The sequence below is a fragment of the Cajanus cajan genome, chromosome 3 (assembly GCF_000230855.2).
Source record: "Cajanus cajan strain Asha chromosome 3, NIPB_CcT2T_4, whole genome shotgun sequence".
Classification (NCBI taxonomy): Eukaryota; Viridiplantae; Streptophyta; class Magnoliopsida; order Fabales; family Fabaceae; genus Cajanus; species Cajanus cajan.
The window spans coordinates 6,189,608-6,207,319 of record NC_138519.1 but is presented as its reverse complement, the minus strand read 5'-3'; the positions used below and the strand labels follow the sequence as shown (position 1 = coordinate 6,207,319).

The following is a 17,712-nucleotide window of genomic DNA, read 5'->3' as shown; positions in this document are numbered from 1 at the left end:
TCTAAAATCATAATTATTCAAATCCCACAAATATTTTCATTTTCAAATCGAGATATTTGCTCGCAATATTATAAACCAAAAAAAAAAAGTTGAAGTTAAATAATAAAAAAATGTGTGTGTGTTGTGAAGTGTGTAGTGTAGAAGTAGATTCAAATGGTGAAGAAGCAAAGTTCAACGTGTTGTGGTATTATTTTCCACGTGGCGGAGCGTGATAGGAGGAAGTTGGATTTAGGATTGAAGCATAAGGCATAAGAGTTGTCCTAGGTTGCTTCACTTTTCAGACACTTAGACTTAGACTAGGTCTATGTCTCTCTCTTCTCCAATAGTGCATGCCACATGATGTGTCTAATGTACTATGTACCCCACGGTCAAACCCAACATCATTCTACTTTCTCTTCTACACATTCAAATCCAAACATAAAATTCAAATTGAATTCTTTAAAGAATGAATCACCCGTTTAAATTATGGTGGTAGGTTAAATTAGTCCTTAAGATCAACAATAGAATATGATACTTATTAAAAGTTATTTAGTCCTTGAAGAATAAATTATACTTATTTGGAAGGTAATTTGTAATTAAATTTGTATATTAGTGGAATAAAAGACGCATAATTGTGTCATATTTATTGTAGCATTAAGGATATGGTAATGGTTTCTTATTCTCCTTTGATGTGATCTAGCAATTTGACTTTTTATTTCTTTTAAGATATGAATAATTGTTTTATACTTCTTCTTAAATTATATATAAAAAAACTAGTTCAATTTATTGGATTAAAAATAAGTAAATTTAAATAAGTTAATTTTATTTACTTTTTTAATTAAAAATATCTTTAAAGTAATAAATAATAGTACAACTTAAAATAAACATGATTAAACATATTTTATGGAATGTAGGTTGTAAAAATTAAATGTATTTAGTTAATTTTATTAATCTTTATATAAATTTTTTTGTTAAAACATAAATTCAATAGAAGTATTTATTCAACATTAATTTATAGGTTGGAAATTATTTCATATACAATAATTTAAATAGGTCAAGTAAATATATATATATGTTAAACTTTACTTATTTTATAAAATTTAAGTTCGAGTCAAACATATAATCAATTATGAGTTTTTTTTATTAGTTTGATTTAATATTTTTATAAATCTTATATGATTTATTAACTTATTTAAAAGTATATTTTAAATTAACAATGTTAAATAAGTTAATAAATTTACTTTTAAATAAGTTAATAAATCTATTTTTAAATACATGTGCGAGTTTTTTTTATTAATTTAAATGATAAAAATAATTTATTTTTTTATTATTAAAACTAACATAACATATATACTAATATATATTCACACGCAAATGTAATGAATGAAGATCATCAAAATATTGATAATTTATTTTTTTTATCTAAAGAAATTTTCTAAATATCCCTTATATTTCATTTGAAATATTATAAATAATCAACCACGATGAAGAAAAAGAGTAGACAAAGATCTAACTCTTTTAAAATGATAAAAATGTAAAACTTTTAAATGTAATGAAAATGATAAAAATATCTATAAAACTTTAATTATAAATTTATTTATTTAATAATTATATATATATATATTATAGATAAATAAATTGATTTATCGAGACTAATAGATTTTTTTATAAGTCTAACTCAATTTTTTTAAAAGAATTAAATATGATATTTTTAATAAAAAAGAATAGATTGTATCATACTTTTAATAATACGTCTTATTTTTATCCCTATTTATATAGAAAATATTTAAGAAACTCTTATTTTGAAAAAACGGATAATACATTAATACATCGTTACCGCTTTGGGATTTAAATTTTGGAAAAGTAAGCATTGCAAAGACAAGTGACTTTTTTTATTAAACTTTATTACATGTAAAAATCAATGTCCCATTTCACATTTTCTTTGCCAAAATTTAACCATTCTCTTTCTTAAAGTCTTCATTCTAACTAATAGGAGATTAATTTTCCTATCTATTAAAGCAATTTCACGACTTTCATTTTGAAAATTTTGGAAAACTAAGCATTGGAAAGGCAACCTCATTGTGACACCTTATCACGTCATTCCAATTGCAAAATAAACAAATAAACCATATGGTAAACAACGTTTTTTATTTTTAGTTTCAATTACACTCGTGCGTTTGTTCCCTTCGGTTTTGTTATGAGTTTACATTCCATTCTTTAATGTACTTTCCATGTCTATCGTTTTGTTCATTGCAAATTCTCTTGTTAAATTTGATGTCAAATTCTTACTATTAAGAGTTAAAAGTAGTTGTGTGACTCTTGTGGTTATCTAATTACACTGTAATTAAAGAAAAAAATATGTTGTTTCTAAATAAGTAATAAAATAAAATGTAAAAGCTATTAGAGACCGGGAAATCGTTCTCTAATTCTACCTCAATTAGAGAAAAAAAAATATATTGATCCCTATATATTTTGATTAATTTAAAATAAGTTTTTTTCTTCAACTGATGGTCTAAAATGAGTTATTATTGACTAAAACATCTATTATATTTAATTAGTTTGTTTGTTGTTAAATATTTTGAGTCATTAATTGACTCTTTAATTCATGTAGTAATTAAATATGTTTAGTAGTATTTTTTTACCGTGGTATTGGTTAGTGTTTTAAAAATCGGTCCGGGACCTAACTGATTGAACCAGAAACCGATAATTGAGCCGATCAAAGTTTTGAATTTGATCGTTTATGTATTTGACCTGTTATAAATGGTATAAATTGATTTTGTAGTTGACTCAATAAAATTGGAAGTCACTTCAATTCAATTCAATCAATGAAGATGTTTTTAAAAAGAGAATGTACACCATATTTTTTAGACATAAAAAAAGACTAATCAACCTCTACACCAATCACTAGACTAGCAAGTTTTGTTGTTATATAAGTAATTTAAATAATTTTTATAGTATAATTATTTTTAAATTATATATTTAATAATATAATACATACGCACATATTACTTTATTATTTTGTGATATTAAATACAAGTATATTATATATGTGTACATATTATTTATGCTTTTAATTGGTATAATTTATATAGTTCAATATGCAATTTTTTCATGTATTTGTTCATATAAAAAATAATAATTTTGAACAAGATGGGAATTGAATTCAAGTGAATGTAATTATTTAACCCTTATATTTTTAGAGACTTCTTTAAGCGATGATATAAATTTATTAAAATTTATAAATATAAAATATATATAACATAAATATTTGTTGAAAAGATTTGATAAACACCAAATCATGAGGTTTAATTAATGGCTCACTAATTTAACCTCTACCTCAATACTCTAACCAATTTAATGATTGATCTCATTTTTAAAATTATAGTATTGGTTATGCCTCCAACATCATTTTTTCTATCAAATCTAAAGTTCAAACTCGAGAGTTTGAAGCTCAAAAATCAATCGCAATATCAATTAGACCAACAAATATTTATATATATTTAATATCTAAATCGATTTCTAGAATAAAAATATTATATATATATATATATATATATATATATATATATATGCACATTACTTAACTTTAAGAGGTCAGTACAAACTAATAGTAAAAGTTTAATTATCTTGATTGAGAAATTGTCCTGAAAAATATTTTTAAAATTTGTTTATATATTTATCCGGTATCACATTCTTTATTTTATTTCTTTACAGATTCATCCTACAATCAAACACGTTCCATTCCTAAAGTTATATACATGATGCAATTGCAACAAAGATTAACTTATATAATGAAAAATATATTAATTGTACAAATAATGAAAATTATTTGTGTATTTGAATAATTAAAATATAATTTATACTTGTACACTATAGTACTATATATGAATGATAAGAAAACTATAAAAGATACCTTAAATATAGAATTTTGCTAAAACTTTGTTAGTATATATTATTATGAATATTATTATTTTTTTAATTATAATATTGATGCCAAGTATTTACTGATTTTATTGATAATAAATTTGTATCAAATAATTTGATTAATTATCTTTAATGAAGATTTTCCTTCTCTATTATATTTCTTTTCAAATTTAAAATTTTATTTAAAAAAAAAAACTGAATCCAATTATATTAAGTCCTATAACCTTGAATATAAGAAAAGCTTGTTGCCACATGAAATTCAACATTATCATGCCAACAAAGTGATGAGACAATTAGGTTGTCTGAGGTCACTCACACAACATTATAAAACCACTTAGGCATGTATGAAAACAAATAATAATAAATAAAAAACTTGGATAGTATCAAAAGTATAAATCACCATATAGTGTATTGTACGAAACAAGATGAGAATATATATGAATATATTAAAATTGTTGAAGTCAAAAGTGGTTGGTGTTGGTTTTATAGAATCATTTATACAAGGGTAAATTCAACCACTACAATACTACCAAGATCAACCAAAGTGTCCCAATCAAAATGGTTGGAAATTGAAGGTGGCTACACAAAAAAATTTAAACAACATAATAATGGAAAGCTTAGTTGAGAATATAGCTATCAATAATCAATAAAGTAAAGAAATAAAATACAATACAATCCAATGGCAATTATGTATGTGGCCCATAGACAATAATCCCATTCACCTGGTATTTTCATGAGACCCAAAGTATTAATATGGTGTGTCACATCCAATTCCACCTTAGCAGTATGATCTACGTTGGGCAAGTGCTAACCAATGCAAAATACACATGAACACAATAAATTTCAAACAGTACTCATAAAAAACAAACCAAAAATCTAGTTCCCTCTTTTTTGGGTCATGTTTGCTGACTTAACTTCATCATTCATAATATATATAATTGTGAACCAGTGCTCCACAGCTACAACTGTCATAATCTGTTGTTGGCTCATGTATTCCTGGCACTGTGGAATTAACACGAAATAGAGGCATTCTTATTCATAGTCAATGTAGTTCTTTTTTTTATTATTATTCTATTTTAGATTTTAGTAAAATTATTTTTAATACAATTAACTTTAAGTTATTATCGTGTTTAAAATGTGATGAAATTAACTTTAAACAACTTTTATACTAAAATATAATATAAAATTTAACCAACATTAATTGATACAGATATAGCGACTTATGTATTTTAGTCCATTTGTCTGTATGTTTAAATTTTAGTCTTAAATATATAATAGATTGTATTGAGAGATAATAATTATTTTATGTGTACCTGCACGAGGGTACTTCGGTAATTTTGCTATTCCTGTGGGGTCTTCGTCCTCCATGATATATTCTAGGGAAAGAGAGGGGTACTTGCAAAAGGCACTCCAATGCTTAAGTCAGTCATCGGTCTCAGAGATATCAATGCTAATCAAACTGATAATTATGAAAACGTCCCTTTATCAGTAGCTGATTACACTTATTTATACTAACCTTAATGGATTCAGACCCACAATCAAGCCCATTAGGATCCAATAATCTTGGTATGTGATTTAGGCTCTTGTAAACTGCGCATTGTACTTTAGTCTTATCTATATCCGGTATATTATGTGTTTAAGATTCTTAAAGAAGATAGAATATTACTTTCAACAATAGATATTTTATTTAATATTATGATTATCTAAAAAAATATTACATAAAATTACCTTTAATATTTACTGAATAAAATATAATGATTAAGTCTATTTATTCTTACTAATTAGGACTTTAATTAAATCTGATTTTTCTCATGTTTTATATCATTTTATACATATTCATACTTGAGAGAGGATAAATAATTTATAGTTTCATTGAAAACCTTAAAACATTGAGTGGTTGATTATGACCTTGCATGAAATTGTGTCTTACCTAATCAAATTTTTCTTTTAGAAAAAACATAACTATACTTATTTAACTTATTTGATTTAAGGTTTGATAAAATCAATTATAATGAATATTTAAATTAATTTAAAACATGGATCATCTTTTTTATATAAATTAAAATAATTATTCTAAATGAGAGAATTTTAATGAATTGTTTTTGAATAAGAGCACTTTTAAAAAAGACTTCAACAAAAATGTTTTGAATTTTTTTCTTTAACTTTTATCTTTATTAACATATCCTTTTCATTTTTATTTTTAAATTGACTCTTATTTTTTAAAATATCAATAATATAAAATAATGTTATATAATAATATAAATTATTTATTACAAACTTAAAAAATAATTTATACATTTAAAATATTTATTTATTGTGAATTTTAATTATAATATAATTTAAATATTTAAAAATTTGATTATGATGAATTTTAATTATATAAATAAATATTTACTTTGTATATTACGCATTGGAACACACTACTTTATATAAAAACATAAAGTTTTAATTAAAAAATACAAAATAAATTTTAACCGGAAAGAAATAAAAATATTTTAACCACTGAATTTCAAATTTTTTTTCTGCATTGTACGAAGTATTTAGACATAAAATAAAACCTATCATTTTCTGCACAAGTTACTATTGACACGACACGAGTATTGCTGTACAATGCATTCTGTTCTACCAAGAAACACAAGATTTCCGCACAGTGATGGGCCATCCATAATCAACATGAACATATAAATAAAACTACCATATAATAGGATCTTATAAATATCAAAATTATTCAGAGGCAGTATATATTTTAAAACTTATTTTTTTTCTTTTAAATATTTAAAATATCATAGTATTAATATTTGAATGTTTAACCATCAAATTATATTCTAAAATATATTTTTATTAAAAATTAAATTCTATAAAATTGTTTTATATCACTATTTTACTAATTAAGATTTTTAAACGAGTAATATAGTAACACCCTCAAATTTTAAGGGATTGATTCACTTGAGAGTTTGCTAAATTATTGAATGAATTATGATTGTAATGCATTTTATTGAATTAAAAAACTGTTATTATTTTTTAAAAACAAAACAAAATACTTTAAATAAAACAGACACACATATATATATATATAAGAAATAATTCACTTATTTCAAGAGTAACTTATATTCTCTTGACTCAATAACCTATATTTTTATTAAATTTTAGTGATTCACCGTTAAATAAAATGTTATTAGTATATAGATTAAATCTGTAAATTTTTTTAAAATTTATAAATTTGACTCACATATTAAAAATATTTAATTCAATAGTTGAATTATTAAAATTTAATATAAAGGTGAGTTATTAAAATGATTAAATTTATATAAATTAACTTAATTTTGAAATTAGTGGATCTTTCTTTCTTTTTTCTCTCTATATATATGGACAAATGTTATATAAAAAATGAGCATATAGACTAAAGTCTGTCTAAATATAAATTTGTTTTTCTAAAATAAATGAGCTAATATATATGTAAAAGAAACTTAAACAAAGGAGCCAATATAAATATGACTACAAGAAAAATATATTTGTCACAATATACGCATTATAAGTAAGAATTATTTATCTTTAGAAATAATGAATAATTTCAATTATGAACTTTTTTTATATATAAAGTAAATATTTTTCTTTTAATATAATTTATCTCATATTCAAAATTAATATTCATACTCTAAAATATTTGGTTAAGAAATATAAGCTATTACCAATTATGCTAATCAATTTTGATAAAATATTTTTTCTTCTGTTCGTGAAAGATATAACCTCTCATGATCTCTCACATTTTTTTTTCTCTTCTATATTACCAATTATTAATTTTAACTAATAAAAATAAAGTTTAATAATCATACAACATTAGTGTAATATGTTTATATTATTAATTAATAAAAAATTAAACTATTATTAATATAACCTTTAAGATAATTATTATAAAAATAAAAAATATATTATACAAGATAATTTGTAATTAAATTTCACTGTTGATGTACAATTATTTTTCCTATCTTTATGAGTAATGCTAAATTAATTAAGATTTAAAGTAGTTTTTAGTTCCTAAACTTTTTAAAAATTTAATTTTTAGCCTTTAAACAAAAATTTGACCGAATCTCTCAACTTGTTTCTAAAGTTTTTTGTTTCAGGACAAAAGTTTGTCTGGTCAAAGTTGGTTAACTTTTAAAAATTGTGGTTTTTTACTCAGAACAAAAATTTGAATTCTATTATTGTCATCTATTTAATAAAATTTCAATACTAAAAATTAAATTTTTAAAAAAATTTAAGGACCTTAACTAATTAAACTTTTGTTCAAAGATAAAAAATTTCAATAGGAAAAAGTTGAGCAATCTTGTCCAATCAAATTTTTGTTCAAAAACTAAAAGGTAAATTCCAAAAAAAGTTTAGAAATTAAAAAATAATTTACCCGTTAATTAATTATGCGTATGAAAACTTACCCTTGGTACTCACGCTTACGTGTATATAGCTAAAGGTATTTATGCATTGGTTTAATTCAATTCGAAAATTAAATATTATTGGGCTTACATTTCCTTCTCAAATGTTGGCCCAATATCTATAGTAACAAAAGAAAACAAAAAAAAGGTAACAACTTGAAAACGGATCCTTTAAATGTTTATTTCATAGGCAAGATTGTCCATTCTTGTCAATTTTTAAGTGTTTTACATATCTTTGTCGAGTTATTCTTGTATACACAGAATCGTAATATATAGTATCCACAGTTAGAACTAATTAAAAATATATTTGTGAAGTAAAAAAAAAAAAAACATGGGTATATATAAGAGTGCATTTTCAATTACGTTGTTTATTTTTTTTTAATTTCATAAATATACATTTTTAGTTAACTATGACTAAAGATGATTTGTCACATTCATGGGTATATAAGAATAAACATGCACCCTCCTTGTGCCTATAGCATGAGATGAAGATGAAGGAACTAATAATTTTGTCATATACCACATTTTCTTTGTTTTCTCTCGGACCCAACCCAATGTTTCTGAGTTTTTATTTGTTTATAATTATTTTTTTAAAATAGCAAAATGCATGCATATATAAAGAGGCCAAAATAAGCTTAGGTGAGGTTGGTGGAGAAAAGAAAAAAAAAGAGGAAGATAATGCAATTAATTGGCCACATCAAAGTAACTTGACCTTTGTTCACAAACGTTCCTAGGTTTTTTCCTTTTATCCTTTTATGCACAACGATTTCTTCTTTACACTTGTTTATCTAGTTGCAAAACGTACTGTACTAGCTCTGAAGGTGAAAACAAAACAAAAATTTACAAAGTAAGTGACTTTGCACTCACTCCCACCACTTCTATTCAAATTCCACATTCACGTGATAGCACGCCATCATAATTTCGTAGTAATGAGTGTTAGATAGGTTTATCTTTGTTTTATACTTCAGTTTTTTTTTTTTTATCGATAAAACAATTTCAATAATAATAATGAAAGTTAAATCTTAACTTTTGTATTTTTATTTTAACTCTTTTTGTAATAACATGTCGTGATAGTCACATTGTATGGAATGACTACTATTAGAAGCGGAAACTAAATTAGTGGAACATACATGATTAAGGGAATAAACATATCTTACATATATATAACATGAGTATAGTAAAACAACCAAATTGATATAAACAATATATGTACTTGTATATAGTAATCCCAAATAATCATACGTCCTAATGTCGGTCAAGCACAATTATACAAGGCATATCAATAGTATCGCTATCAAAAGAGATCAAAATGTCTGTCCGCAACAACTCCTTAAAGCCTAACCCTAATCTACTATTATACAACGTATGATCATTGCAATCCAAACTACCATGGAAACAAAAAGGGTAAGTTAGACTTAAAAAATATATACGTATAGAAACAAGTCTATAATATACAACACACCAGAAATCATACATGAAAGCTAATCACATCCAAAACAAGCATGTACCTCACCTAATCATGTCTCAAAATACATCAAAATGTACATGAACACACCTCAACATACATCATATGCAAACACATCAAATCAATGCGTCATCACACATTCACCTATGAAAATCTCCTAACAACATGAGTAATCTAAATGATTTCCACTCTAAACCCTAAACCTTAAATCACAACAAAATGGGATACCAATCTCTCATCTAATTTATCGAGTCTCATCATTTATACTAGGAAAGTCTGGTTCTACCGTCAGGAGTAGTACAGCTGGGTATAGGCTTACCACGACCTTAAAATGCATTACCAAGTCACATATGGAATTAGTCCATTGATTATCTTCAAGGAATCACGCAACATTTTCAGGTACTTGGTTAAGGGTTGTAACCCTTGATCTCCTACCTTACTCAACCACTAACTAAGGATTTAGAGGAGACTCAACACACCTCAAAACCTACTCCAAGAGACACACCTATTCAAGGGGGGTTTTCCAAACAGTGGCCTACTCGATCACCACTCTGAGATACCCTATGTGGGATCTTTAGTTTTCAAAATATTTTTCTCTCCTCAAATCCTAAGTTAGCCATCATGCTATAATTTCACACTGCATTCTCAGCATCCACACCTCACCATACACCCACTATATACATCACCTCCACTTAATACATATAAAGATAAACAATATCAATTATGTATAGCATGCCAATGCTTAACACCTCAACCAATAATAGCATATTAATGCTTAACAATTCATATAATATAACATATCAATGCACCACCATTCATTCAACAATAGCATACCAATCATACAAAGCATATCAATGCTCATTACCATTTCAACTACACAAAGATAACATTCCAATGCTTATTATCATTTCAAATACACAAGATAGCATACCAATGCTTATTATCATTATCCTATAACATCCAACATGCAATAGACACAAACATTTTATTCATGTTCACCAAATTCACTCATCATTTAACATGTATCAACATGCAACTTATCAAAATCACTGATATTACACTGACTACCTTCACATAAAACAACCCATAGTGATTTCTACTACTCCTGTTATGCTCATCCTTATCTCATATGAAAGTCAAGAAGATTTTCTACAACTTTCATGAAGACCTCAGGTTCCAATTCCCTCATTTACCATGTTAAAAATTGTAAAAACCGTAACTGTTTTCCTAAATGTTAACAACTTGACCTTTGCTCACTAAAAAAGTTATAACTTGATTTCTAGACCTTTTTTTTGGTGATTTCAACGCCATTGGAAAGCTATCATCCAAGGTTACAACTTTCATGAAGACCCCAATATCAAATTCAATCATATACCCCCAAAGCTTTAGTGTTGGATTTCTGCCAATTTCATTTTCTCATAGGGTTGCAGCGTTGGATCCCTGCCAAATCAGTTCTTCCCAAGGTTGTAGTGCTCAAATTAGCGTCGCAACGCTGAATCTTTACCTCCTTGTTTTCTCTCACAATTTTAGCGCTCCACCAACACTCCAACACTAAGTGTAGAGTTTTTTGCAATTTCATGGCTTCCCACCTTTGTTCCTCACCTATATTCCATCAATTTTACCCCTAAACATGATCTACATTCATAATCTCTACTCAATTTGTTCATACAACCCATAAACCACAAAAAACTCAACATACATGCATCAAAGCTCAAAGAAAATCATCAACATTGAACCTTCCATCAACAAATCAGAACCTCAGTTTTCAACATGCAAATCACTTTGAATCCTTTTCCCCCAGGTCAGATTTTTAGCAATTCTACCAATATTTAAGTTCTTAACTAAATCAACAATCCAACAAATCATCAAAATTTAAGAATTCCAACTTCCCTTACCTTGATTTCGAGATCTTCGGGGAAGAAGAAGAAAAGAAGAAAGGAGAACTCTGAAGTAAAAGAGGAAAAGAAGAAGACGATCCCGCAGTTGAAGTTCACCAACCCTAGAGCTCGAATTTCCTCACTTGCTTCTAATGCTCAACTGTAAAAAGTGGTAAGGAAAGAATACTTAAGTGAAAGTTAAAAGGAGAAGAAAAAGGGAAGAAAGAAGAATCTTTCTCCTTTGAGTCTTATCTTACATTTTTAATCACCAGGTTTATTCTTATAATCTTGATAGTTATAATCAATATTTAAAATTAATACTTTAATTTGTATAATATATAATTTAAATGTTTATTACATATAATTAAACTTATAATAAATTATATATACAAATAAATACCATGTTTAATATATAAATTATATTTAAACATATAAATTATATTGTAGATTCATGATAAATAATTTATATTATATATATATTTTTATTTATTGATAATTTTTTTTATAGAAAAATATTAAAAATTAATTTATAAATAATTATGATAAATAAAAATTAAATTAAATAAAAAGTAATTTAAAAAAAAAAGCTCTCCTATTGAATTTTTTTTTATTTATAAAAATACAAGTTTCCATTAATATATAAAGATGTATATATAAAATAAGATTAATTAACTTCAATACCGTCTAAGCCATATGTAATACCATAAATCGGATTGAAATGATCTAAAGCCATAACATGAATACGGTCTCAAAATTCATCGAATCTTAATTCAAAATCCAAATCTATCATAATCAATTTCGCGTTGCCGCGGTTAACAAGTTGTTATAATGAGTCATATATGCTCACAATTAATATGTTCGTATTACATTTTTGGTAAATTAATAAATGTTATCCAAACATTACATAACAATAACGTATAATTGATTTGTTCTTCTCATAAAAAAATATTATTAAATAATAAAGAATTTAATTTTGATATATTATAATTTTTAAAGTAATTATACAATTCAATACTTTAATCATATATCATATTCAATAATTGAATGGTAACATATTTACTAATAGATTTGAAATAAATTCAGAAAATATACATGATATTCACTAATATATATATATATATATATATAGATCTTTACTCCAAAAGTAAGTCTATTTAAATTTATTTCACTCAATAACTCGTGTTCTACATAAAATTTTATTGATCCAATCACATTGAATTATAAGTACTTAATGTATAAATCAAATTTGCAAATTTTTATAAAATTTAAAAATTATTTGATACTTGTTTCATGAATTAAAATCAACATATAATTTGCATTTGTGATTATCCGTCAATGTGAATTAATAAAATGAAGTATCAAATAATTTTTAAATTTTTTAAAAAGTTGTGAACTTAATCTATGCATTAAGAACTTTTAATTCAATGGTTATATTGATAAAATTTGATGTGGAACATGAATTATTGAATGGAGTAACTGAGTTTATCCTCTCTCTCTCACACTCTCTCTTTACATATATAATATGAGTTAATCACCTATATACTGTCAGTGTAAATTTTTTTTACACTGATAACCAATTATATCTTTTAATTATGTCATGTCACTGTTAAAAGTAAATGTGTTTATAGTGACATGACACAATTAAAAGATATAATTGATTGCCAGTGTAAAAAAACTTTACACTAACAGTGTACAAGTGATTAATTCATAATATATATATATATATATATATATATATATATATATATGTGTGTGTATGTATTCACAAATACGAGTGACATGGAGGTTAAAAAGAGTATAGCAACAAGCAAGAAAAAAAATGGCATTGAAGGTTGATGCTTGATGACTAATGAATCCTTTCGATCCAAAATAAAAAAATGTCGCGATAAAGAGGCACGTTTTGTTTAAGGATTAAATATGTTTTTTTAGTTCTTTAAGTATTGTAGTTATGTAATTTTAATCTTTTAAATTTTAATTAAATAATTTTAATTATTCAAGTATCTTAGTTGTACATGGATGAAAATTATAGTATACATAACTTAAATGTGTAAAAAAAAAAATATAATTATAGTATTTAATGAACAAAAATCGTATAATTTTGATACTTGAAAGATTAAAATTTCTTAATTAAAAATTGACAATTACAATTACATAATTACGATACTTAAAAATTAAAATTGATGGATTAAAATCTTAGAAATCAATACAATACTTAAAGAATCAGAAATATAATTAAATAATTTTTAATTATTTTATTTAATATATTTATAGTCGATAATATTACCTTTTAAATTATTATTATATATTTATATATTTAAGGGTAAAAAAGTGAAAAGTGACGAGAGAAAAAAACAAAAGAGCGAGCGAGCGTTGGTAGAGAGTTGAGGGTTAACGAAGGAAGGAGTCGACTTCAGAACCCAAACCCAATCCAAAAAAGTGAGAGAGAGTGGTGAAACTGAAAGCCATGAATTCGAAGAAACGAGAAGACGAAGAGGAGCAGGAGCAGGATCTGTTCCTCCCTCCGCCGCCTCCCGATCTGACGGAGCCCTTCTCGCTCTCGCCGTCGGAAAGCTCTCCGCCGCCGTTCATATCGCCGGACCCCCACATCTCGTCGCAGTTCTACACGTTCACGCCGGCATCCCACTCCCTGATGGTGCGGTCCCTGCTGCTGCGGCGGCTGCCATCCCCGGCGGACATCCGCGCGGCGACCCCGCGGGCGGTGCTGGCCTCGTGGCGGTCGGTGTGGAAGGACAGGAACGAGGACACGGCGTACCTGACGGCGTGGAAGCGCATCCAGGACAAGCTGTCGACGACGAGCCACCCCTCCCACCCGAACTCCCACTTCCTCTGCTTCAAGAACAACCCTCACCACTTCGTCCCCCACCTCCACCAGTGGCACCACATCGTCCTCTCCTCCCACGCCGACTCCGACCTCACCCACCTCAACCTCAAAGACACCATCGACAAAATCAAACAGCACTGGACCGTCGGCGCCAAGTTCTACGGCATCCCCGAGAGCTACATTCGCGTCTGCGTCGCCGCCTGCCCCGTCTGCAACTCCTCCCCCTCCCCCGCCGCCTCCCGCGCCGCCGCCGCCAAGCGCCGCCGCTTCGAGTACACCGAGAGCTTCGACGTCCCCGCCCGCGACGTCCCCTCCAAGCTCCAGCAGCTCGCCGCCAAGCACAAGGTGGTGCTCTGCATTCGCCAGAAGTACATCAGGTACAAACCCTTCATGGCCGAGGTTAAGGATTACGCTTGCCATCGTGCTGGCGAGCCCGCTGCTAAGAAATCTAGGGTTTTGAAGCGGGAGCCTTATGCCTCTAAGCGCTGTGGCTGTGGCTTTAGGATTAGGGCTATTGTGCCCATTGCCAATTACAATGAGAAGGATAAGAGTTTTGTGTACCAGGACGAGGGGGTCGCCGTTTTTAAGCTTTATGCTGTGCATTCCGGGCATGAGCCCGGTCCCTTGGATGGGAATGCTAGGATTATGCATAGGGTTGTGGGGCATAAGGGGGGTGGCTTTTTGATGGATCAGGAGGCTGTCTATGGGGTGAGTGAGGAGATCGAGATGGAGGGGGAGGGCGGTTTTGGGGGTTTGTTGGGGAAGGAGGATGGTGTTGGTGGGGATTTGCAGTTTTCGGTGTTGCAGCAGGTTCAGGAGTTGAGGGCTGAGGTGGGGGTGTTGGAGGGGAAGGTTGCCAAGATGCCCAGGGAGTTGTTGGGGGCGGTGTCGCGGGAGTTGTTTGAGGTTTTGAGTAAGGTGAGGAGTATTGGGGATGCGGCGGGGTTGAAGCCGGAGGAGGGGATTGGTGGGTTGATTGGCCAGGATAAGGCCGCTCACGTGGTGGAGGAGGATGATGTGTTGGTTGGGGATAATGATCTGGCTAATTGGAGTAACCATCACGAGAGGATTTATGGGGACGGCAAGGATACGGAGCTGATTGAGGATGATGAGGATAGTTTTGGCCGGACGTTGGGGGAGGTTGTTTCATGGGGGGATCAGATGAGGACGGAGTGCAGGGTTCAAAAGGATCAGGATCTCATGAGCGACAGTTGTAAGCCGGAGAAGTGGTTGAAGTGCGGCGACTTTGATGAGAAGAGCATCCTTGATTGTGATGAGGAGGATAGTAAACTAAGCAAGCCCATCAGAATGATCAGGCACGATGACGACGGGATAGTTTCGGATGTGGTAGGTCTTGGCTGTATGCAGGTGGATAGTTTCTACCAGGACAATCCTAAATGGTATGATTCTCCTTGTGCTTTGGATGCTGGTGCTGATTGTGGAGATAGTGGATTTCGTCATGGAGAGATTTTATAGTGCTATGCCATAAATGAACATTTGAGTTAATCTACGCTAACTTAGAGATCGAAATCTTCTGTGGCCATTTACCTCTTCCTTCCAACCAATAGAAGAGGGAGGGATTGTACATTTATGTATACACAAGATTGGAGCCGCCCACATCATGCCTTGCGTTTTAGGTGTATTTATTATTGCTTGTGGTTCTGTAATGTATAACCAGTATGCTTCTTGCACATAACTTTGTGTTCTGAGTATGACTATATCTGTTAACCTCGTTCAAGACGACCTTCAGCTTTTTAATCTAGGTCCTTATAATATCCGATCAGATCAGTGTTTCTAGTAATCTGCTTTTGAACTTAGAGAGTGATTTTTGTATGTATTATGAGGAACTAGACTACTGTCTGCTATTGAACTATTGCGTGTTTTGAAATTTTCTCTATGACTTGTATTTATGTATGTATGTATGTATGTGTTGGACTCTGTAGTCATTTGCTTTACATATTTACTCATTGCTTATATGCAAAAGATCATTTGGTTTCTGGTTCAATTTGAAGATTATCAATTTTTATGCTATAGGGGTGAGACAACCCAATATATCATCAGTAGCTCAGCCCCATTGTTTATTTCATCTTGGCACATGTTTTGGCAATCTCTTCCCTGCCAAGTTGAAGAATGAAGTTTTTCCTTGTCATAACAAATGCCTTCAGGTACAGCCAGTTTTCCTCATCTCCGGAAGTTCAAAATTATGATACTTTTGGATTCTTGTATTTAACCCCCTTCCCATATCTTATACTGTGGTTCCTTTGACAAATGCTATAATATTATATATAATGCTCGAATACGTGATTGGCTTAGAAATTAAATAACAGTTGAGGCAGATCTTTCATTTATTTTGTATGTAATATCCAAATCTTCACATTGACCATGAGCATTAAATGTGAAGTGCATGGCCCCCTCGGGTGGGCATAGAAACTAATATTCTTTAGTTAGGTGAAAAGGGTACCTCAGTTGAGATTGAACTTTGCTACAAATTTGAATCCATCTCTCATAATTTGTATTCAACTGATAATTTTAACAGATCAATTAACGTACTATGAACCTTAAAGTATGCATGGGTTCCAATAGTATGTGCCGAGGTCACAATTTTACACTTGCAATTGAGTTAATACTTAATATTTAGGAGTTGAACTACTTGATTCAATAAATGTTTCAGAGATTTTGATTTTGTTTTAAGTTGCAACATCGGGCCCGAAGAACCGTTTGTAAATCCGATTAGACTCCTAATATCGTTAGATAGCTCAGCGAAGAACATCATAGATGAGTGCCAAAATTTGATTGTGTTGTTGTATCTAATATCTATGAAAATGTTACCGTTGCATTGCATGCCTTGTTGGAAATTCAATGAATGTAATAGTATCTTTGTGTGGATGGAAAGATGTGGATAACATCTTTTTCATCAACTAATTTCATGGTTGAATAAGTTCACGGGCTGCCATATAATACTTTTCAACGGAGCTTGTCCTGTTCATTATGTTTTTTTCTGAAGCAGTTTTCTTGCTGTCTATTTTAAGTTTTGGGGGAAACAGTGTTAGGACTATCAGGGTTCTGTGTACTGAGCTTACAATTTCTATGCTCAAAATTTTTACATCTTTTAATGCCTTTTATAACATGCATATAGGTTAAATAAGATGAACTTAATATTTTGTTTCACTGCTAGAGTTGGTAACCTTTTGTGGTGCC

The 17,712-nt window shown here is 29.2% G+C and overlaps 1 protein-coding gene across 1 annotated transcript; it reads left to right on the top strand.

Moving 5' to 3' along the window:
* The first annotated feature begins 14,014 nt into the window (after window positions 1–14,014).
* On the top strand, window positions 14,015–16,456 carry LOC109801901 (uncharacterized). The gene has a single exon (XM_020363066.3). It carries the CDS (start codon window positions 14,137–14,139, stop codon window positions 15,988–15,990), a length of 1,854 nt encoding a protein of 617 aa, XP_020218655.3. The 5' UTR covers window positions 14,015–14,136; the 3' UTR covers window positions 15,991–16,456.
* The last annotated feature ends 1,256 nt before the right edge of the window (window positions 16,457–17,712 follow it).

What these genes read in the sequence shown, in the direction of transcription:
- LOC109801901 (XM_020363066.3), top strand. Translation starts at nt 14,137, where the DNA reads ATGAATTCGAAGAAACGAGAAGACGAAGAGGAGCAGGAGCAGGATCTG.